General features: G+C 58.6%; 1 protein-coding gene across 12 annotated transcripts in view; it reads left to right on the top strand.

Annotated features, from left to right (window-relative positions):
- Positions 1-22,873, top strand: part of PLA2G6 (phospholipase A2 group VI) — a 55,960-nt gene that overhangs the window by 23,310 nt on the left and 9,777 nt on the right. For 4 of the 12 annotated variants that reach the window (XM_070051277.2, XM_070051276.2, XM_070051278.2 and 1 more), the window contains 6 exon segments: positions 3,804-3,900; positions 4,909-5,091; positions 9,296-9,404; positions 12,113-12,191; positions 13,781-13,944; positions 15,534-15,684. In XM_070051277.2, coding sequence (XP_069907378.2) covers positions 3,804-3,900; positions 4,909-5,091; positions 9,296-9,404; positions 12,113-12,191; positions 13,781-13,944; positions 15,534-15,684 — 783 coding nt within the window. 12 annotated transcript variants of the gene reach the window in all.

The raw sequence follows: 22,873 nt of genomic DNA, 5'->3' as shown, positions 1-22,873 counted from the left end.
GCTGGGCTCAGCCTTTGCTTGGTTATTTCTCAGCAACTCAGCGAGCAGTTGTGTGTTACCCTCGTTGTAAAGGTAAGAAAACCAGGCTTAGCAAGAATAAGTGGCTTGCTCAGGGTCAGGCCGGCAGCAAGTGTCAGAGCTAGGAGTTAAACCCAGGAAGAAGGTCCCTACTGACTGCTCACTTTCATCTTGTATTTTTTAGAGTTATTTATTTCTTTGAAAGGCAGAATTTGGGGCCATTGCTGTGGCGTAGCGGGTAAAGCTGCTGCCTTCAGTGCTGGCATCACACATAGGTGCTGGTTTGAGTCCCGGCTGCTCCACTTCCAATCCAGCTCTCTGCTATGGCCTGGAAAAGCAGTAGAATATGGCCCAAGTTCTTAGGCCCCTGCACCCATGCAGGAGACCTGGAAGAAGCTCCTGGCTCCTGGCTTCTGATTGGCGCAGCTCTGGCCATTGCAGCCAACTGGGGAGTGAACCAGTGGATGGAAGACCTCTCTCTCTCTCTCTCTCTCTCTCTCTCTCTCTCTCTCTCTCTCTCTGCCTTTCCTTCTCTCTGTGTGTAACTCTTCCAAATAAATCAATCTTTAAAAAAGAAAGAAAGAGTTAGAGAGAGAGAGAGAGAGATCTTCCATCTGCTGATTTACTCCCCAAATGGCTCAAATGGCTAGAGCTGGACAGGTCCGAAGCCAGGAGCCAGGAGCTTCTTCCGGGTCTCCTGCACGGATACAGGAGCCCAAGGACTTGGGCCTTCTTCAGCTGCTTTCCCAGATGCACTGGTAGGGAGCTGGATTGGAAATGGAACAACCACAACTCGAACCAGTGCCCATGTGGTGCCGGGGCTGCAGGCAGTGGCTTTAACCCACTATGCCACAGCACTGGCCCCTCACTTTTATCTATTTAAATGGCATTATGGCAGAGTAACTCACATACAATTCACCTATTTAAAGTATAGAAACCAATGGCCTTTTGTCTGTTAGCTTTTTAAATTATGGTGAAATATCTATTGTAACATAAAATTTTATATTTTCACCATTTTAAGTGTACAAATCAGTGACATTAATTCCATTCACAATGTTGTGCAGTCATCAGCATCTATTTCTAAAACCTTTTTTTTTTATCAACCCAAGCAGAATCTCTGTGACCACGGGTAATTTCCCAGCTCTCCGTCCCCCGCCCGGTCACCTCTAGTCTGCTGTCTGTTTCTATGAACTCACCTGGCGTGGGTACCTCACAGAAGAGGGGTCACACAGCCACTGGCCTTTTGTGCTTGATTTATTTCACTGAGCACGGTGTGCTCAGGCTTCCTCCGTGCCGCGGCACGCGTCAGAATCGCCTTCCTCTTCAAGGCTGAATTGTAGTCGGTTGTGCGCACACTCATATCCCACATTGTGCTTATGCGGTCATTCTTTGATAAACACGTTGGCTGTTTTGCCTTTTGCCTGTGTGAATCCTGCAGCACCTGTTCTGGTCCTTTTTCAGGTTAAATACCTAAGGGTGAAAAGCCAGGGTGCTCCTGACCATTCTGCCACACGGCTTCCTGTGGGTGCAGTCACTGTGCTCCCACAGTGTAGTCACCAGAGAGTGCAGGGAACTGGAGGGCCTAGGATGGATTCCGGAATGCCCACTCCCGTTGGGACGGTCCCCAGCCTGCAGACAGGCTCAGCTTCTGCAGGTCGCCAGCGAGGAAACTGGCTCGACCTCTGGCTTGTCAGCTCTGATGCCAGTGTCAGGGACATCCATCACGGCTGACTGCAGTCATCAGGGCGGCTTCCTGGAGGAGGAGGAAGATGTGTCTTGGGGCTCAGGATGCCCCTGATGTACCTTCTTCATGCACAGGCTGTTTGGCTTAATTTATTTTTTTAAAGTTTTTCTTTTTTATTGATGAATTGTGCCCTATTGTGTCTAAGGGCTAGGAGGTGATGTTGATGCTGCGATACTGGTTATGATAACTCATTACTGTGGTGAAACAAGGTAGCACCTCATGTGGTTACTTTTGCTGTCACCTCCTCTTGGAAGGAGACTCCTCAGCACACACAGGGTCTGAGGCGTAGGGCGTGTTGTGGGTTCGTCTTCTTCATGGGCCGTATCCGCTACCTTGCGTCTTCAGACCATTTCCGGCTCCTCTGCCCCCCTCCTCAGATCATTGTAACCACTTCTCATTCCCTGTCTCTGTATGTTGGACCTGACTCTTCTTTCTGCGCCTGACTTGCCCCACTTTGCCGTCCACGTCGTGGCAAGCGCGGCGTCTCCTCTCCTAGCAGTCAGCTGTACTCCACCGTGTGCGCGGCTGCCTGGATGGGCTTCAGACAGGCCACTGGAGTCTCGCCATCTTTGCATCCAGTTTTCTCCTGAACTTTATGACGCTCCCTCTGTGTGTGTGTGTGTGTGCGCACGCGCGTGCATCTCTGTGTACGTGCATGTAGTACGCATCGTGCACGCACGGGTGTGTGTGCGTGTGCGCATGCATGTAGGCATGTCTGCATGTGCGTGGCTTGTGTGTGCCTCAGGTTCTCTTTCCACTGTCCGTGGGTGGGCACCCGGGTCGTTCCTGCAGGCCGGCTACTGCGACGGGTGCTGCGGCGACCCTGAGAGTGCAGGCGGCTTTCCGGGGTGGGGGTTTCATCAGCTTGGCTGCGTGCCCTGAGAGGGGAGACAGGGTGGGATGGTAGTTCCGTTTGTAATTTCTGTAGGAGCCACCATAGTGATTTCCGTAGGAGCTGCACGAGCCCACGTTCCCGTAGACAGCGTACGTGGTTCCCTTTTCTGATGTGGTGTGTACTGTTGAGAACAGCCGCCCTAGGGGAGTGAGCTCTGAGCTCACTGTGGCTGGGGTGCGCGTCTCCTGCTCAGTGGGCGAGCACCTTCCTGTGCCCCTGCGGGCTGTTTCCGTGTCTTCTCTGGATGTCTGCTCAGGTCCTCTTGCCCGTTATAATGGAGTCCCGCACGTGTGAGTGTGTGCTCTTGAATGTCAGCCCTATCCGATGTCCAGCCCATGAGGCTGCCTGTCGCTCCCCGTCTTCGTGGAGGAACGACACTAAACCCTGCCTAGGTTTCCCTATCCGAGTCACGGCACCATTATGTCGCTCCCCCTCTTCGTGGAGGAGCGACACTAGACCCTGCGCTGTTCTTTCATCTGCTCGGCCCTCCCCAGGTTTGCTGCTGGTTCTTCCCGGGTTGGCTACCGTCCCTTCCACCTCCGTGGAGGGGCGGCTCCCCCTGCCACTTTCCCCACTTCCAAGGGGGAGCGGCACACCGCCGGCCGGCTCTCTCGGGGGCTGCTCAGGTGTCATCCGGATGTTCCCTTTAGATGTTCCTGGTGCATGTTGTCTCTCTCCTCCTTTATAGTCCTTTTCCACCAATCCCAACTCTGCTACCCACACGCCGAGTACGCTGCTCTCCTCCAATCAGGAGCAGGTCCTGCTGTTTATTGGTTGAACTGGAGGCAGCTGCGTAGAAGCTGTTGTCTCCTCTCCCAGCGCCATATTGTGGGAGAGCAGATGCATAGAATAAGTCTTAATTCCAGTAACTTAGTCTAGTCCGAGTTGCTCCCCACAGCTGCCTGTGCGTTTTGCTATTCCCTTTGCTGTGCAGGTGCCTCTTGGTTTGGTGTAGCCCTGTTTCTTTATTTCACTTTTGCAGCCTGAGCTTCTGGTGTAACGTCTAAGAAATCGTTGCCCAGGCTGGTTGGCATTGTTGCAACTTTGCTTGCAGGTCAGACCCTCCCTGCTCAATCCATAGGGAAGTTGATCCAGTTCCAGGTCCATCCCAGCCTCTCCTCTCCGCCCTGCCTCCTCTGTCCCCAGGTGTGCTGAGATGATCATCAGCATGGACAGCAACCAGATCCACAGCAAAGACCCTCGCTATGGAGCCAGCCCCCTGCACTGGGCCAAGAATGCGGAGGTGGGCAGGCTCGGGGGTGGGACAGGGGGCTGTGCCTGCGGGGGGAGGCTCCTGTGGGGACTCTGACGACGCCACGTAAGGGGCTGGGCTCATGGTGGCCCACAGGCACATAAGCCCACGGAGAGCTGAGGTCCTGGCATTGCTCCGCTGCTCCCTGGCCGGGTGGTGCTGGCCCCTCTGCCTGAATCCGGGGGCTTAGGGCCAGCCTTTGGCAGTGCCGAGGAATCAGTGAGACGGTGCCCGAGGCAAGCTCACACACTGAAAGTGCTCACAGAGGTGGGGGAGGGGAGGGGTGGCAGGGATGAGGATGACAGTGAGGGGGTGAGGGGTGAAGCTGCGGGGCTGACGACCATGAGGATGAGGTCAGCTGGACGTCCACTCTGAGGTCTTTCCCTATACCAGGCTGTGTCCTCTGGGAGGAAGGAGGCCACTGGTCTCATCGCCAGGAAGCCTGACTTGGCTCCGAAGGTGCCCCAGAGATGCTGGCTGTCCATCAGTGTGATGAGCCGGGGGAGGGAGGCATCTCTGTGCGTCCAGAGCTGGACCCCAGGTCCAGCACCCTGTGTGTTCTGTCACTCGGAGGTGCTGCGCTGGGCGAGGCAGGGACTTGGTTCCTGTTTCCTCAGAAGAGGACGCTGAGGTGCGGAGGGCCAGGGTTGCCCCTCCAAGCTCAGATGGCCCAGGTCTCTCTGGCTCCAAAGCCCAGAGGCTACCCCGTGATCCCAGGCTCTCCCAGGCTTCCAGGCCCAGGACAGCTGCAGGGGGCAGGATGTGTGTGGACAGTGCCCATCAGGGGGACTGGGGTCCTGTTGGTTGGTGCATGTTTGGCTTTTGACCCTGGCCCCTAGGGTGCAGAAGGTATGGGAGCAGGGTCTAGGGCCACTCCACCTGGAGCAGGAGCCTGCTCCCAGGGCCCAGTATCGGAAGCGTGTTAGGGGAAGAGGCGGCCCTGGTACCGCAGGCAGGGCAGCGCCCTGGTGCTGACTCAGGCCCAAGCTGTCCCCACAGATGGCTCGCTTGCTGCTGAAGCGAGGCTGCGACGTGAACAGCACCAGCTCCTCGGGGTACACAGCCTTGCACGTGGCCGTGATGCGCAACCGATTCGAGTGCGTCATGGTGCTGCTCACCTACGGCGCCAACGCCGATGCCCGCGGCGAGCACGGCAACACCCCGCTGCACCTGGCCGTGTCGGTGAGTCTGCGGTCCGCGCGTCCTCCGTGCCGGGCCCATGCTGGCTGCCCAGGCGACAGGGATCAGGGGCCGGCGCTCACCTCCCTGTGGCTCCCCTCCTCTCCTCCACCACCGACAGTCCTGCCTTCCAAGGCTCGGTTCAGACCCTGCCTCCTCCCTCGGGAAGCCTTCCGTGTGCCCCCTCAGTGTAAAGATGTCTTCTCCCTCTGTGTTCCAGTACTGTTTCCTCCTGGGCCCTACTTTTTTTTTTTTTTTTTTTTGACAGGCAGAGTGGACAGTGAGAGAGAGAGAGACAGAGAGAAAGGTCTTCCTTTTCCGTTGGTGCACCCTCCAATGGCCGCTGCGGCCGGCGTACCACACTGATCCAAAGGCAGGAGCCAGGTGCTTCTCCTGGTCTCCCATGTGGGTGCAGGGCCCAAGCACTTGGGCCATCCTCCACTGCACTCCCGGGCCACAGCAGAGAGCTGGACTGGAAGAGGGGCAACCGGGACAGAATCCGGCGCCCCGACCGGGACTAGAACCCGGTGTGCCAGTGCTGCAAGGCGGAGGATTAGCCTAGTGAGCCACGGCGCTGGCCGCCCTACTTTTTTTTTAAAAGATTTATTTATTTATTTGAAAGAGTTACAGAGAGAGGAGAGACAGAGAGAGAGAGACAGAGAGAGTGAGAGAGAGAGGTCTTCCATCCACTGGTTCACTCCCCAACTGGCCACAATGGCTGGAGCTGCACCGATCAGAAGCCAGGAGCTAGGAGCTTCTTCCAGGTCTCCCACATGGGTACAGGGGCCCAAGGACTTGGGCCATTTTCTACTGCTTTCCCAGGCCACAGCAGAGAGCTGGATCAGAAGTGGAGCAGCCAGGACTTGAACTGGCTCCCGTATGGGATGCTGACGCTTCAGGCCAGGGCATTAACCCACTGTGCCACAGTGACAGCCTGTGCCCTACTTTTGACACTTGTGTGGTGTAAAAGGGGAGAGGGACAGCTGTGGCTGCCAGCTGTGGCCTGGGACAAGTCGCATCCTCCGTCTGCCTTGATGTTCTCATTGGAAAACGGCAGTGTGCACTCACTGGGAGTGGTGCTGTGGGATCAGCAGTGGACACTTGGTACCACACGGCGTCTACACCATGTATGCGGTGCCCAGCCTGGAGAGGACCTCCAGCAGATACCAGTGACTGGGGAAGGCGGTCAGCCACCTGTCGCTCTCACACGCCCAGGCGGACAGGGCGCACCCAGGAGGCAGAGTTTGCTGACATGGCTGAGGAGCCAGGGCAGGTGTTGGTCACTGTGTTGGTTTATTCTGGAACGCGATTCCTGCCCTGGAAGGCCCTGCAGGCTGCTTAGGCAGCTGTGGTGTGGACGCATTAAACCCAGGGAAGGGTGTTGCTGTGATGTAGACACACGGGGGATGCACGTACTCTGTATCAGTACCACGCGGACACACATCTGTTGGCAAGTATCAGAGTGAGAGGACAGGAGACCACGCTGTGACCCTAAAGGAAGTAGTCAGGACAGATTCGTTACGTTTTCAAAAATGTATTTATTTGTGAGGCAGACACAGACACACACGGAGTCAGCCACACAGAGCTCCCATTCGCTGGGTTACTCCCAAATGCCTGCAGTGGCCTGGACTGGGCCAGGCTGAGGCCACGTGCTCCAGACTCCATCAGGGCCTCCCATGTGGGCGGCAGGCACCGATGTACTTGAGCCATCCCCTTCTGCACTGGCAGGAAGCTGGAGTCAGGAACCAGAGACAGAACCAACGCTGAACCCAGGTACTCTGTTAGTGGGATCAAGCGTCTAACTACCAGGCCAAATACCTGACCCAAGACAGACTCAGGACATCCTGTTTTGTACCAAAAGTCATGACTACAGAGGAGATTTGCCCGAGAGGCTAAACCGATCAATAAGCCCCGAGACATTTTTAGCCTTGAATGGGGCCCTTAGAATGACTGTTCTATCAGCCCTCCAACCTTCCCTTCTCTCTGGTCCCTGTGTACAGTTATTATCAGCATTGACTGAGGATCCCTGCGATGCTGGCATCCTGTAAGGGTGTTGGTTTGTGTCCTGGCTGCTCCACTTTTGATCCAGCTCCCTGCTAATGGCCTGAGAAAATCAGCTTAAGGTGACCCAATTCTTGGGCCCCTGCCACCATGTAGGAGACATGGATGGAATTCTAGGCTCCTGGCTTCAGCCTGGTTCAACTCTGGCTGCTGTGGCCGCATGGGAGTGAACCAGTGGATGGAAAATATTCTCCCCCTGCCCCATCCTCTGTGACTCCTGCTTTCAAATAAAATAAAGAAATCTTAAAAAAAAAAAAAAAAGGGAAAGGAAAGGGAGAGCACCAGGACTTGAACCGACACCAGCTTGTGGCGCTGGCATCGTGAGCAGTGACGTAACCTGCTGACCAGAGAGCCAGCCCTCCGTTGTTTGTCTTGAAGTAGCAAGTTCACTGCATTCATTTTTGAGAAAACAGCTGCTAAATACCCTGGGCTGATCCGTCACAGTTTGTCCAGCAGTCATTCTTTCAAGTAAAAATGGCATCCAGGAAGCAGAGCAGCCAGCTGGGCTGGCAACTTCCACGCAGCTGTAACTGCGTTTCCCCGAGTGAACGCCATGCCATGCTTCCACTGTGCTGCAGATACGCCTCGTGTCTGCTTTCCATTTATGACATAGCAAACACGAATGAGACGAGCAATGCTCATTGTCTCATCCGGGCTCCCTCGACTGTCCAGCAGTGCAGAGTGACGGCTCTCAGTGCCGCCGCCATAATTGGTGCGAAGGCACCAGCAGTTGTATCCTCCGTGTTTTTGCGCCGTCAGTGCCAGTGTCAGCACGGCCTGAAAGCAGATGGCGCCTGGGTATTGGAGAGCAGTTTCACCTTGCAGATCCTCCGAGGGGTCTCACACATGGCAGGGGTCCACACTGCCAGTGCCGTTGATGGCTTCCCGTGCTCTGCTCCTTTGCAGACCACTTTCAGCACTCTTGGCATATTCAGCAGGAGCCTTTATGATCGTGTGGCTAATGCCTTCTTGATATCGGCTTAAGATTTTTTTTTTCGTAATGATTTATTTATTTGAGAGGCAGAGTTACAGAGAGAGAGAGGGAGAGACACAGAGAGAGGCTTAACCCACTACGCCACAGCGCTGGCCCCAGCTTATGTTTTGAAACTTACTTAGATTGAAAGGACATGTCAGACCGCTGCTGTACATGGGAAACTAGTGTAGCCTCCAAGAGGTGCCCAGCGAATGATCCTGTTCACATTTGCCCGTGCCCATGGGGCGACGAGAAACCACTGGAGAACCCCACTCTAGACAAGTCACTTTGTTCTCCAGGTGGACAAGTCAGGCCCCAAGGAGAGGGAGGTGACAAGGCCTCAGCTCAGATTGCCAGGTGGCCCATCTGTTTGCCCTGGATGACCATGCCATGCCCTGTCCCCTGGCCCACCCCCAGAGGTTTAACTGCACAGCACTCTGTGGACGGAAGCTCCCCCTTTTTAAAAAAAAAAAATTTTATTTACTTGAAAGGCAGAGTTACACAGAGGAGAGAGGTAGAGAGAGAGGTCTTCCATCCCCTGATTTATTTCCCAAATGGCTGCAATGGCCAGAGCTACACCGATCCAAAGCCAGGAGCCAGGAGCTTCTTCCAGGTCTCCCATGCGGGTGCAGGGGCCCAAGGACTTGAGCCATCTTTCACTGCTTTCCCAGGCCATAGCAGAGAACTGGATGGGAAGTGGAGCAGCCAGGTCTCGAACCGGCGCCCATGTGGAATGCCGGCACTGCTGGTGGCTTTACCCGCTGCGCCACAGCACCAGCCCCCTGAAGCTCCCTTTGAAGGGTGCCGCCGAGTTACCTTTCAGACATGGTGGCCTGGGCTGGGTGAGCAAGGCAGTTACCTGTCCTCCCTCACTCACTTCCTGCCCCTCCCTAAAGCTTCCAGAGCTCACCGTTCAGGGTACCCCAGGCTCCCAGGTCAGGGCCACAGACACACTGCTGCCCGTGAGGAGGAGCTGGCCCAAGTGGCCTCCAGTGTTTGCTGGAGTATACCCCCTGGGGATATACTGATGGATACGCCCATCTATCAGGCCCCCACCTTCAACATGCAGACCTTGAGAGAGCAGATCCCCTGGGTGTGGGGGCCAGGGAGGGCCCCGGCTCCTTTCCGTCTTCATCTCCCTGAGCTGTTGTGTCCCCCCTCCATCCCCGACAGAAAGACAACGTGGAGATGGTCAAGGCCCTCATCGTGTTTGGGGCAGAGGTGGACACACCCAATGATTTCGGGGAGACTCCTGCCTTCATAGCCTCCAAGATCAGCAAACGTATGTGCTCTGCTCTCCGGGACCAGAGTCAAGGTGTAGGGGTTGGAGGAAGGGAGCCCCGGGCACCGGTGCCAGGGTTTTCTGTGCCGATGGCCCCAGATGCTCCCTGGATGTTGACAAAGGCCAGGCCACTCAGAGAGGGCCCCACGCAGCAGATGCAGGCCCACTCAGGGCTTGCCAAGCCAGGACTGCCTTTCAAGAAGCTTCCTGCCCCATCTCAGGGATTCTGACTCCCAGCAGGGGTAGGGTGGGGTAGGCAGCTGCAGCCTCCTCTTTACTGTTGGTGAGCGCACCGATGGAACCACTCGCAAGAACAGCCACAGGGTCAGAGCATGCGCTGTGCTGCCCCAGCCCCACGCACGCCCTGTGCACATGAGGCGCTGTGCATGCATGGCATGCTCACCCAGGGAGCCTGGCTGCAGAAGCCTGGGCCCCTCTGCAGGGTTTCAGGGAGCCGTGGGGGCTACCATTGAGTGTGTGTGCCTGTGTCCACGTGTGTGCCCCTGTGTGCGTCCCTGTGTGTGTGTGTGTCCACACTGCCTCCTGTGGCACCCTTGTCAGTCCTCACAGCTGTTAAATGGGGGTGAGCGCCCCTGGCTGGCTGGCTCGTCCCTTTTGACCTCTGAAAGGAACTGTCCACACAGCATTTGTGAGAGCCGCTGACTGTGGAGGTGGGAAGCCCTTGCTTTAGGCTGGTACAGAAGGAAAGACAGGATTCTGAAAATAATCGGGCAAGCGACTCACCCCTCCTGCCACTCCCATGGTCAGCTCCCAGCGCCTTCCCTGGGCCTGGGAGGCCGCTCTGGGTGGAACGGAGCAGAGGCAGCCCTGCCAGGGTGGCTCCCCTCACACCCAGGTTCCTGGAAGATGGGCAGGGAACCATGTGCGGAAAGGGGGGGCCTCTCACTTGCATGTTGACACCATTTCTATCCTGTGCAATCTCCCTTCCCCCAACCATGACAAGTTGTCACCAGGAAGGCGCTCTTGACTCTGCTGAGAACTGTGGGGGCCGACCACCGCTTCCCACTCCTCCAAGGGGTCCCCGCGGAGCAGGGCTCCGCGGCATCACATCACCCCTTCTTCTCCCTGGAGAGAGCTCAGCCCCCGCCGATCAGCTTAAACAACCTAGGTAGGCCACTCGCCCCACGTGCCCTCCCCCAGCAGGCGCCCAGGGCCTTGGATCAGAGGCAGTCCTGATTGGAGAGAAGCAGGGTCCTGGGGTGGACGTGGTTGAAGGGAGCCTGAGAGGAAAAGGCAGAATGGTAGCCTCTGTGGGCAGCTGGTGACGCCGAGGCCCGGGGCCCCTGGCTGAGGCTGCACGGTTCTTTGCCCCTGAGAGGATGTCCTGGACCTGGGTCTCAGGTCAGGCGTTTCCCACAGCACCCGTGAGGCAGGCGCTCTGATTGCCTCTCCTTGTCCCCCCGCAGCTCAGGGTGGGCAGTGAGGAGTGCTGTTAGGGGCCCCAAGTCTCTGGCTTCTGGCTTTGGCTCCCTCTACAGTTTGGATCTGCTGGGCCTGAGGCCCGTGTGCCCCCTGCTGGCCTCTCCAGTGACCTCCAGCTAATAAGCAAGCACCTGGCCTCTGCCACACTCATCCCTGGTGTCCATGGAGACAGCCCCAGAGGATGGGGGCCCTGCTGTGGGTTCTCGCCTGATTGGGCGTGGGATCCCCTGAACGGAGGGCAGCTGGGAACCAGTCTGGCAAGAGAGGCTTTGCTTTGAGCAGGAGGCAGACACCAGCCCCGCCGGAAGCAGAGCAGCAGCCACAGTTACTCCTGCTGGCCCTGCCCCATCTCTGTCTCTCCGTTTTACAGGCAGGTGGTCACCCGAGCCAGGCTGGATGGCGGGCCTGGGGCGCTGCGGCACGTTGGTAAAGCCTGGGCCTCGCGAGGCAGCAGAGCCCAGTCACGCCCGTGCTAGCTGTAGCTCTCGTCCTGCTCCCTCTTCCTCCTCCCCAGTCGCACACCACACACTGTCCCTCTGCCTGGCGCTGGCTGCGCCCACTGTGCTGCTCGCCCTGGTGAGGGGCGCACTGCCTGCTGCCCTGCTGCTTCCAGCCTTCCTGCGCAGTGCTGGGAGGCCCTGGTGGGCGGGGCCCCGGCTGCTGTGCTGCCTGCCCGGAGGGTGGGTGTGGGGAGGGCCTGGGGCACCAGGGAAGACGTGGGTGGGGTGGGTGGGTGCACCTGAGGCCGCTGAGGGTGCTTCCCGACCTGCGGGATCAAGACAGGGCCATCTAGAGATCAGTTGTTAATCTCCCATCGTCCAGGGAGGCGACTCCCTAAGGACACGTAGACTCAGCGCTTTGGTCCAGTGACTTTGGAAAGTCACGGTGTCTCCGAGTCTGTGACTGGGGATAACAGTTCTTAGGCCCGAGGGTGGATGTCAGCAGCCTGGGCTCTGGCTCACAAAGCAGCTCTGTGACTGGCAGGCCTCAGGACACAGCAGGGGTGCCCCATATCAGGGTGCCAGGAGGAGGACTTGGAGCAGCATCTGGAAATTGGCTGGGTGGGTGGAGAGCCCTTCCCAGAGCAGCAGGCTCCGTGCCGCCCTGGCAGGCCCCCCACCCGGCAGGCCTGGGGCCTCGGCAGAGGCAGATGATGGGGTTAGGGGTGGGGGCGGGAGCTCGGCCCTGGGCACATGTGGGGCGCAGTCCCAGGTTGGGGGGCTGGAGGGGTGAGCCTGGCCCCACGCCTGCCCTGTGCCTTGCAGAACTGCAGGATGTCATGCACATCTCCCGGGCCCGGAAGCCGGCGTTTATCCTGAGCTCCCTGAGGGACGAGAAGCGGACGTAAGTGGGCGAGAGCCAGGGGCCCACGGCACAGCCTCTGCTGGTGCCTCCGGTGCTCTTGGGGCTTTTGTCTCATCCCCACCATGGCCCGTGAGGATTCTCCCGGTTCTGCAGTTCACAGCAGACTGAGCCTGGCACTCTCGGCTGGTTCATCCATGACAGACGGTGCAGGCCATGCAGCTGGGAGGAGGCAGGCCCAGGATGGCCCTCTTGCTTCCCTCCTAGACATCAGCCTGGTCTGGGGAGGCGAGTGTCGCCCGGATCCTTCGTGCAGAGCGAGCTCAGCAGTCTTCCTCCTACCCTGCCTGATCCCTTACCCAGCTCCCTGCCCAGAGTAGTGGGTGAGCGCTTTCCCAAGCACCTGCTGTGTACCCAGGCCCTTCCAGGGGCCACAACAAGAAGAGGCCCAAGCCCTGCCCTTGAGGCACAGAACCTGGCGTCCAGAATCAGTGCCAGCTGCCACAGACGTTACCGGAACAAATGCGTTTCCAACCAGCTGTGTGCTCTGCTCCGTCCCTCTGAGCACAGGTTGTTTATTTGTTTTTTATTGCTTCCTCGTGTTCCTGCGACCTGCCCTGCATGGGGGCGGGAGGAGATCAGCACTGGTGCCATGCAGACACAGTCCTGGGAGTCCCTGGGAGGCCCATGGCTGCTCAGGCTGCAGACTGAGTTCAGGGCCACGGCCCCGCCCTGGTCTCCAACCCCACGGCCTTGCTGCCTGACCTGCAGGGGAAGCTCTGCTTTTGGAATCGCATGGCAGCCGCTACTCCCAGGCAGCCACGTCCCGCGGCCCTGATGACTCTTGCCTGTGGGTGCCAGCATCCCCTTGGTTGCCCCAGAGACACACCTGTTCCAGCAGCATCCTGGCCTTCCCTCTTCGTGTGCACCTAACACACACCTGTTCATGCACACACACACATGCATATATGGGCAGCTGTACCTGAGGGAGGACTGGCATTTCCTGGCCAGAGGAGGAGATGCAGAGTGTGTAGCAGGACCAGGTGGGGCTGAGTGAGAGTCGGAAGCACCTGGGGTTATGGTGGTCTCAAGTCAGCTGTGTGACTGTCGCCTCTTCCTTATCCAAAAATACGCATGGGGGTAGCAGGAGGTGTCACCTCAGAGGGGTTCAGGACAGGGAGGTGAGGCCCTGGCATGTCCACGTCCTTCCTCCTACCCCTCCCACCGTGCATCTCCCAGGCTGAACAGAGGGTCCTGACACCACCCCCCCACCACACACACACACCGCCCCAGCTCTTCCTTCCTAGCCTGATTAATCCAGACAGACTTGTCAGGTACCTGCTTTGCATCAGGCCTGGTCGTGGGCCCTTAGCAAATCCCCCGTCCAGGCAGTGTCTGGGGGGATGGCACCTGCTCTGTGAGGCGTCCCCGCCCCTGCTGCCCTGCTATTGTACTAGAGCCATTGTCCCCGCCAGACACCACGCCTCCCTGCCTCCCGCACTGTGCCACGAGGGCAGGTCTTGTCTGCTCCTGCAACCACCATGCGTGCGGGGGGCACGGGCTGAGGAAGCATGAGGCATCCGTGCCAGGTGGTGACAGGACCCCCGTCTCCACTGCTGTGCCCACTGCAGCCATGACCACCTGCTCTGCCTGGACGGCGGGGGCGTGAAAGGCCTCGTCATCATCCAGCTCCTCATCGCCATCGAGAAGGCCTCAGGCGTGGCCACCAAGGACCTCTTCGACTGGGTGGCAGGGACCAGCACTGGCGGCATCCTGGCCCTGGCCATCCTACACAGTGAGCCCACTCCTGGGGTGGCCGGGTGGGGAGGGGCTGAGACCGGCCCTCAGCAGGGCTGAGTCCTTTATTAGAGCTTCGGGGGAGAGAGGGCTGTGGGGCAGGGGTGGGCCTGGAGGCCCCTCGTAGGGGCTGCAGTTGGCCTTGTCCGTTGGCCTGGCCACCAGGGCAGAGCTGGTGCTCACTTCCAGTGTAGGAAGAATCTGTAGATTGGTTGCCTATGCCACCCGTTCCCACTGTGTTCAGCTCCTGTCTCCAGACAAGGAGAACCACCCTGCTCTGAACACACCACTGACCCACAGGAAACTAAGGCCCTGGGTGGGGAGTGGTGGCAAAAGTCTCATGGCTACTCCTTGGGATTGCTCAGGCCCGAGTGCACTCCCCCAGACTCAGTATGTCCCAGGCCACTGCCACGGCCTCCCTTCACTGTGGCCTTGCACTTGGCCCACTGGAAAGGCTGCTGGCTAGGCTGATGCCGTGACTCCAGTGGTGTCTCCTCCAGGGAGCTTTTTGGACTGCGTTATGCTGACCGGGGAGACAGGGCTGCCCCAAAGCCCTCTCTTCCCCAAAGCTCTGAAACACCAGCTGTCAGATTCCGTTCTCTCTGAACATCCTCCGAGTTCGCATCCTGTGATCTGAAGCCCTGGAGGTGCCTGTGCTGGGCACTAGGGCCGAGTCAGGCCCACACTCGCCTCATGTGGGGGGTGCCGGCTTCTGGACATTGACTGGGCCATGTGAGAAGGCCACAGCAGGCACGCCAAGGGCAGCCAGCCCTGAAGCTGCAGAGAGCAGTGCCCCAGGGGGCTCAGGCAGTGCTCACGCCCATGTGTACTGATGAGAATTTCGTTTTGTTTTAATGATTGCCACCATGGCCCTGTGGGGTGAGCAGATGGGGACACGAGCGCCTGTGAGCTGGGCAGAGCCAGCACGGCTCTCCCCCAGCCTCAGAGGCGCACGTCCCTCTCTGGTCTCCATCTCTACCCTCCGGGAGGGAAGAGCCATCTCAGAAGCCAGAACCTCCAGGAAGGTCGTGTGGCCAGAGCGGGCGCGGGCCCTGGTCTCTTCTCCAGGGGGCCTGCTTTCCTCTGGGGGCCGTTCTCCCGAACTGGGCTCCTCAGACTTCTGGGAGCTACGGAAGGGGCTTGAGAAGTTGCTGGTCGAGTTTCTCCCACGGGCAGAAGCTCTGCTTCGGCCGCGCTGCACCGGCACACGCAGGCACGGGGGGTTGATGAGGCCGAGGGGCAGCTTCTGCTTCCTGCCCCTTGACTGCATCTGTTCTGCAGGTGCAGAGGACAGGGCACTCCTCCTCCGTGGCTGACAGGGTGGCTCTAAGCCCTACAAGCTGCAAACCTCGGGGGCCCTTCTTTAAGGAAAATAATACGGAACGAGGGGCAGAGCCGTGGGCCCGTTGGGGTGGACGCCTGCCCCTGTGTGAAGTCACAGAGGAAGGCCTGAAGCTTAGGCTGACGCGTTCCTTGGCGAATGTCCCCCCCTGCTGCCTCCCCAGCATTGCTGGCCCCATCAGTGGTCTCACCCCTTGGCAGGCGCGTGTGGCCCTGGTGTCTCTTACTTCCCACCCTCGTTCCTAGGTAAGTCCATGGCCTACATGCGTGGCGTGTACTTCCGCATGAAGGATGAGGTGTTCCGGGGCTCGCGGCCCTATGAGTCGGGGCCCCTGGAGGAGTTCCTGAAGCGGGAGTTCGGGGAGCACACCAAGATGACAGACGTCAAGAAACCCAAGTAAGCACCCCCATCCCCACTGCCGCCACTGCACACCTGTCAGCTGCTCCCGGGGGCAGAGGGCCCCAGTCCTGCTCTGAATAACGCCTGGGGCGGGGGGGGAGCAGTTCTTCCCACCCACTCGGGCCAGGCAGCCTCCCTTCCACCTTACATTTAAACCTACAGCTGTGAGCCCCTCTGAGTCGGAGCAGAGACCTAAGGAGCGAGTCCTGTTTCTGAGACACAGCTCCAGGAGGGTCAGCCCAGGACCGGGCAGAGGGTGTGTCCCACAGGGTGGTTGGCTGTTCCTGGTGGGGACGGAGAGGGGCGCACCCCTGTGGAGTGCCCTGGAAGCCCTCCCAGGGCAAGGACACGCTAAGCCCCTCCCACCCTGCTGCTGCACTGTGTAGACAAAGTGGAGGCTCCGTCACCTCCTCCAGTGATTAGGCCAAGAAGCTGAGGAAGGGTAAGGGCAGCTCTCCTACCTGCCGAGGATGGTGGGTGGGCTTTGTGGAGGTGGAGAGCTCATGTCTGGGCAGGAGGGACCCAGGAGGGACCCAGGAGGGTTGGGTCCTGGGCCTCCACCCTTTCTGAGACTGCACTGGGCTCCACACAAAGGCTGGGCTAGAACTTTCAGAGCCCCAGCCAAGGGCCTGCGACCATGCCCCAGACATTGACTCCTGCAAGGGAAAACCATCTCTCCAACGTGAAGAGTGGCCTGTGGAGAGCAAGGTGCCCCGGCTTGGTCCCATGGCAATGGTCTCATGTGGTCCTCTGGTGATGGTCTCGTGTGGTCCTGTGGCGATGGTCTCGTGTGGTCCCCTGGCAATGGTCTCCTGTGGTCCTGTGGCAATGGTCTCGTGTGGTCCCCTGGTGATGGCCTCCTGTGGTCCCCTGGTGATGGTCTTGTGTGGTCCTGTGGCGATTGTCTCATGTGGTCCCCTGGCAATGGTCTCCTGTGGTCCTGTGGCGATGGTCTCGTGTGGTCCCCTGGTGATGGCCTCCTGTGGTCCCCTGGTGATGGTCTTGTGTGGTCCTGTGGCGATCGTCTCATGTGGTCCCCTGGCAATGGTCTCCTGTGGTCCTGTGGCGATGGTCTTGTGTGGTCCCCTGGTGATAGTCTTGTGTGGTCCTGTGGCGATGGTCTCACGTGGTCCCCTGGTGATGGTCTTGTGTGGTCCCCTGTTGATGGTCTCATGTGGTCCTCTGGCGATGGTCTCATGTGGTCCTGTGGCAATGGTCTCCTGTGGTCCTGTGACGATGGTCTTGTGTGGTCCCCTGGTGATGGTCTTGTGTGGTCCCCTGGTGATGGTCTCGTGTGGTCCCATGGCAATGGTCTTGTGTGGTCCCCTGGCAATGGTCTCGTGTGGTCCCCTGGCAATGGTCTCCTGTGGTCCTGTGGTGATGGTCTCGTGTGGTCCTGTGGCGATGGTCTCGTGTGGTCCCATGGCGATGGTCTCGTGTGGTCCCCTGGCAATGGTCTCCTGTGGTCCTGTGGCGATGGTCTTGTGTGGTCCCCTGGTGATAGTCTTGTGTGGTCCTGTGGCAATGGTCTCCTGTGGTCCCCTGGTGATGGTCTCCTGTGGTCCCGTGGCGATCGTCTCCTGTGTTCCCCTGGTGATGGTCTCCTGTGGGATAGTCTCATGTGGTCCCCTAGCGATGGTCTCATGTGGTCCTGTGGCGATGTTCTCCTGTGGTCCCGTGGCGATGGTCTTGTGTGGTCTCCTGGTGATAGTCTTGTGTGGTTCTGTGGCGATGGTCTCCTATGGTCCCCTGGTGATGGTCTCGTGTGGTCCCCTGTTGATGGTGTCGTGTGGTCCCCTGTTGATGGTCTCGTGTGGTCCTCTGACGATGGTCTCATGTGGTCCTGTGGCAATGGTCTCCTGTGGTCCCCTGGTGATGGTCTTGTGTGGTCCCCTGGTGATGGTCTCGTGTGGTCCTGTGGTGATGGTCTCGTGTGGTCCTGTGGCGATGGTCTCGTGTGGTCCCATGGTGATGGTCTCGTGTGGTCCCATGGCGATGGTCTCGTGTGGTCCTGTGGCAATGGTCTCCTGTGGTCCCCTGGTGATGGTCTTGTGTGGTCCCCTGGTGATGGTCTCGTGTGGTCCCATGGCGATAGTCTCATGTGGTCCCATGGCAATGGTCTTGTGTGGTCTCCTGGTGATGGTCTCGTGTGGTCCCCTGGCGATGGTCTCGTGTGGTCCTGTGGCGATGGTCTCCTGTGGTCCCCTGGCAATGGTCTCCTGTGGTCCTGTGGTGATGGTCTCGTGTGGTCCTGTGGCGATGGTCTCGTGTGGTCCCATGGCGATGGTCTCGTGTGGTCCCCTGGCAATGGTCTCCTGTGGTCCTGTGGCGATGGTCTTGTGTGGTCCCCTGGTGATAGTCTTGTGTGGTCCTGTGGCAATGGTCTCCTGTGGTCCCCTGGTGATGGTCTCCTGTGGTCCCGTGGCGATCGTCTCCTGTGTTCCCCTGGTGATGGTCTCCTGTGGGATAGTCTCATGTGGTCCCCTAGCGATGGTCTTGTGTGGTCCTGTGGCGATGTTCTCCTGTGGTCCCGTGGCGATGGTCTTGTGTGGTCTCCTGGTGATAGTCTTGTGTGGTTCTGTGGCGATGGTCTCCTATGGTCCCCTGGTGATGGTCTCGTGTGGTCCCCTGTTGATGGTGTCGTGTGGTCCCCTGTTGATGGTCTCGTGTGGTCCTCTGACGATGGTCTCATGTGGTCCTGTGGCAATGGTCTCCTGTGGTCCCCTGGTGATGGTCTTGTGTGGTCCCCTGGTGATGGTCTCGTGTGGTCCTGTGGTGATGGTCTCGTGTGGTCCTGTGGCGATGGTCTCGTGTGGTCCCATGGTGATGGTCTCGTGTGGTCCCATGGCGATGGTCTCGTGTGGTCCTGTGGCGATGGTCTCCTGTGGTCCCCTGGTGATGGTCTTGTGTGGTCCCCTGGTGATGGTCTCGTGTGGTCCCATGGCGATAGTCTCATGTGGTCCCATGGCAATGGTCTTGTGTGGTCTCCTGGTGATGGTCTCGTGTGGTCCCCTGGCGATGGTCTCGTGTGGTCCTGTGGCGATGGTCTCCTGTGGTCCCCTGGTGATGGTCTCCTGTGGGATAGTCTCATGTGGTCCCCTGGTGATGGTCTCGTGTGGTCCCGTGGCGATGGTCTTGTGTGGTCCCGTGGCAATGGTCTTGTGTGGTCCTGTGGCGATGGTCTCGTGTGGTCCCGTGGCGATGGTCTCCTGTGGTCTCCTGGTGATGGTCTCCTTTGGGATAGTCTCCTGTGGTCCCCTAGTGATGGTCTGTGGTCCCGTGGCAATAGTCTCGTGTGGTCCTGTAGTGATGTTCTCCTGTGGTCCCCTGGTGATGGTCTCATGTGGTCCCCTGGCGATGGTCTCGTGTGGTCCCCTGGTGATGGTCTCCTGTGGTCCCGTGGCGATGGTCTCTGGTGGTCCTGTGGCGATGGTCTCCTGTGGTCCCGTGGTGATGGTCTCGTTTGGTCCCGTGGCGATGGTCTCTTGTGGTCCTGTGGCGATGGTCTCGTGTGGTCCCGTGGCGATGTCTCGTGTGGTCCCGTGGCGATGTTCTCCTGTGGTCCCCTGGTGGTGGTCTCATGTGGCCCTGTGGCGATGGTCTCGTGTGGTCCCGTGGCGATGGTCTCATGTGGTCCCGTGGCGATGGTCTCCTGTGGTCCCGTGGTGATGGTCTCGTGTGGTCCCCTGGCGATGTTTTCCTGTGGTCCCGTGGCGATGGTCTTGTGTGGTCCCCTGGCGAGCTCGTTCGTGCTCACGTCTAATCACAGCAACAGTGGGTTTGTGGGAAGCCGGTGGGGTTCCCTTTCTTGTGAACACGGGGAAGGCAGTGCAGAAAGCTGAGGGAGTTGGGTGCCATGCTAGGGCAGCCTCCTTACCTGAGCTCGGAGCCTGTGGGCCAGAGGAGGGAGACAGCGCACAGTGGGGGCTCACCTGTGGCTTCATTTCCTCCCTGGGGAGATGGCAGAGCGGGGCATCCCTGTGGCCCCCAGATGCTGCCCTCACACACTCAGCACTTTGTGTCTGACCGAGGCTTAACCGGCTCCCCCAGTGTCCCGCAGCCCCGGGTCAGTTGTCACTTCCTCGTCCTGCGGCTGCACATCTGAGGCCACACCAGCTGTCACCACCTCCTGGTGTTTGGCCCAGCCCCGGGTCCAAGGGAGGGGTCTGTCCTTACCCACCGCATGGGAGCCCCCTGCTGAGCGCAGCAGGTGAGCAGGCCGGAGCCCACTGGCCATCTGCTTGGGAGACAAATAAGCCAGTGTGTAGCAGCCAGGCAGGGCAGTGGGCACTGAGGAGATTCCAGGAGAGGCCCCAGAACTGCTGCTTTGTAGGCCCTGCCCTGAGTGACAGCCAGAATCACGACTGTGGCGCCTAGCACAGTGCCTGCCACAGAGCAGGCCATTTATCAGTGTCCATCAACTGACTGGCTGACCGGTGAGAGGGCTTCCCAGAGGAAGCAAAGTGGACTAGGGGGAATTCCTTTTCATAAGAAACATTTTCTTGTCCCCCCCCCCTTTTTTTTTTTGACAGGTAGAGTTAGACAGTGAGAGAGAGGAAAGGTCTTCCTTCCGTTGGTTCACCCTCCAATGGCCGCCGCAGCCAGCGCGCTGCGGCCGGCATACCACGCTGATCCGATGGCAGGAGCCAGGAGCCAGGTGCTTCTCCTGGTCTCCCATGGGGTGCAGGGCCCAAGCACTTGGGCCATCCTCCACTGCACTCCCGGGCCACAGCAGAGAGCTGGCCTGGAAGAGAGGCAACCGAGACGGCCTGGAAGAGAGGCAACTGGGACAGAATCCGGCGCCCCGACCGGGACTAGAACCCGGTGTGCCGGCGCCGCAAGGCGGAGGATTAGCCTAGTGAGCCGCGGCGCCGGCCCTGTGCTGGGTTCTAATCCCAGTTGCTCCTCTTCCAGTCCAGCTCTCTGCTGTGGCCTGGGAAAGCAGTAGAAGATGGCCCAAGTCCTTGGGCCCCTGCACCCTCATGGGAGACCCGGAAGAAGCACCTGGCTCCTGGCTTTGGATTGGCACAGCGCCGGCCGTTGCGGTCATTTGGGGAGTGAACCAACGGAAGGAAGACCTTTCTCTCTGTCTCTTTCTCTCACTGTCTGTAACTCTACCTGTCAAATAAATTTAAAAAATTATAAAATTAAAAAGAATAATACATAGTCTTTTAAGGAAATTTAGAAGAGATACAAAGTAAAGAAAATTTGTCAAAAGATTTTTTTTTTTTAGGGAAGAAAACAATCCTGTTTATTAACCTCAAAAAGATGTTTTTAAACACTTAATTTCGTTCTAGACATTTTTTTCTTTTTCATGGTGAAACACAATGTGCATTTTAACAAGTCCATAAACAGGCTAATGAGTCGTCAGAAAACACCCACCTAACTGTTGGCCACCACAGGCCCCACCCCCCACCCCCACCCCGGCTCCTGCCTCCTGCTGGGTGAGACTGGGTTCCTGGTGCGTGTGTGCCGTGTCCCGCCTGTGACGGCATTGCCAGAGCTCGAGGGGTGGGTCTTGTGGGCGGGTTCCCCTTGCTTCACTCCACCTTGCGTGTGTCAGCACCTCCCTGCTGCCCTACCTGTTCTGTTCTCTGTGGCGGGTCCGGCCTGTGGACAGCCCCACCACTGGCCACCCCACAGGCCCGTGGACAGCCCCGCCGCTGGCCGCTCCGCGGGCCTGTGGACAGCCCCACCGCTGGCCACCCCACAGGCCCGTGGCCAGCCCCGCCGCTGGCCGCTCCGCGGGCCTGTGGACAGCCCCACCGCTGGCCACCCCACAGGCCCGTGGACAGCCCCGCCGCTGGCCACCCCGTGGGCCTGTGGCAGTCGTGGAGGCCATTCTTGTCCCCGGCTCCTGCCCAGAGTCCAGCCGTGAACATTTTGGGCATGCCCTTCTCTAGGGTGCGTGTCTAGGAGTGGGGCTGTCGCACCCCAAGGGTGCATGGCCTCAGCTCGGGGGCACTGTGCCTCCTGTCGTCGGCATTGGTTTCTGTCTTCAGCCCCCTGGCGGGGTCCCAGGGCTCGGAACTTCTGTCGCCTGCCCTGTTGCCCACCTTTGGTCACTGTCACCTCCGTCTTGGCAGTCTGGGGCTGTAACGTGCTGTCTCACCGTGGCTTGAATTTTCATCTTCCTGGTTCCTAGCGACACCGAATGCCTTTCTGTGTGGTGCGGCTGCTTGCATTTCCCCTTTTGTAAAGTTCCCATTCTGCAGTCTTGCCTAGTTGTTTTGGCAAAATTGGATTGTGTGGTTTTGGTTTTTTTTGTTTGTTTGTTTGTTTGTTTGTTTGTTTTAAGATGTATTTGAAAGGTAGAGTACCAGAGAGAATGAGAGAGAGCTTTCATCTGCTGGTTCGCACCCCAAATGGCTGCGATGGCCAGGGGTGGGCTGGGCAGAAGTCAGGAGCCAGGAGCTCCATCCAGGTCTCCCACATGGTGGCAGGGCCCAAGCACTTGGGCCATCACTGCTGCTTTCCCAGGTGCATTAGCAGGGAGCTGGCTGGGAAGTGGAGCAGCCGGGACTAGAACCTGCGCTCCAGTAAGGGAGGCTGATGTCAAGGTTGGTAGCTTAACCTGTTTGCCACAGCACCAGCCCCTGGTTGAATGATTTTTGAGTGCTGTGACTTCTTAGTGATCTGTGTATATTTCCCAAGGGTGTCCTTTGACAGGATTGAAGTATTTTCTCCCACCCTGTGGCTTGTCTTCTCGCTTTTTCTATGATGTTTTTTGACACATAGACATTCTTAATGTAGCAATTTTATAGTCTCCTTTTTTATAGTTTGGGTTTTTTTTTCTTAAAGATTTATTTATTTATCTGAAAGGCAGAGAGAGAGAGAGAGAGAGAGATCGATTGATCGATCTTCCATCTGCTGGTTCACTCCCCAGATGGCTACAATGGCCAGAGATGTGTCAATCTGAAGCCAGGAGCCAGGAGCCTCCTCTGGGGCTCCCACACAGGTACAGGGGCCCAAGGACTTAGGCCATCTTCTACTGCTTTCCCAGGCCATAGCAGAGCTGGGTTGGAAGTGGAGCAGCCAGGACTTGAACTGGCACCCATATGGTACACCACTCCCCAGGCACTGCTCCCCACGCACCCACCCCACGCACCCTCCCCACGCACCCCTCCCCACACACTGCTCCCCACACACCCTTCCCGTACACCCCTCCCCAGGCACCGCTCCCCAC

The sequence above is a fragment of the Oryctolagus cuniculus genome, chromosome 11 (assembly GCF_051225735.1).
Source record: "Oryctolagus cuniculus isolate XC-2025 breed Fujian yellow rabbit chromosome 11, ASM5122573v1, whole genome shotgun sequence".
Taxonomy (NCBI): Eukaryota; Metazoa; Chordata; class Mammalia; order Lagomorpha; family Leporidae; genus Oryctolagus; species Oryctolagus cuniculus.
Note: the sequence above shows the minus strand (reverse complement) of the source record. Positions and strands in the feature narration are given on the sequence as shown.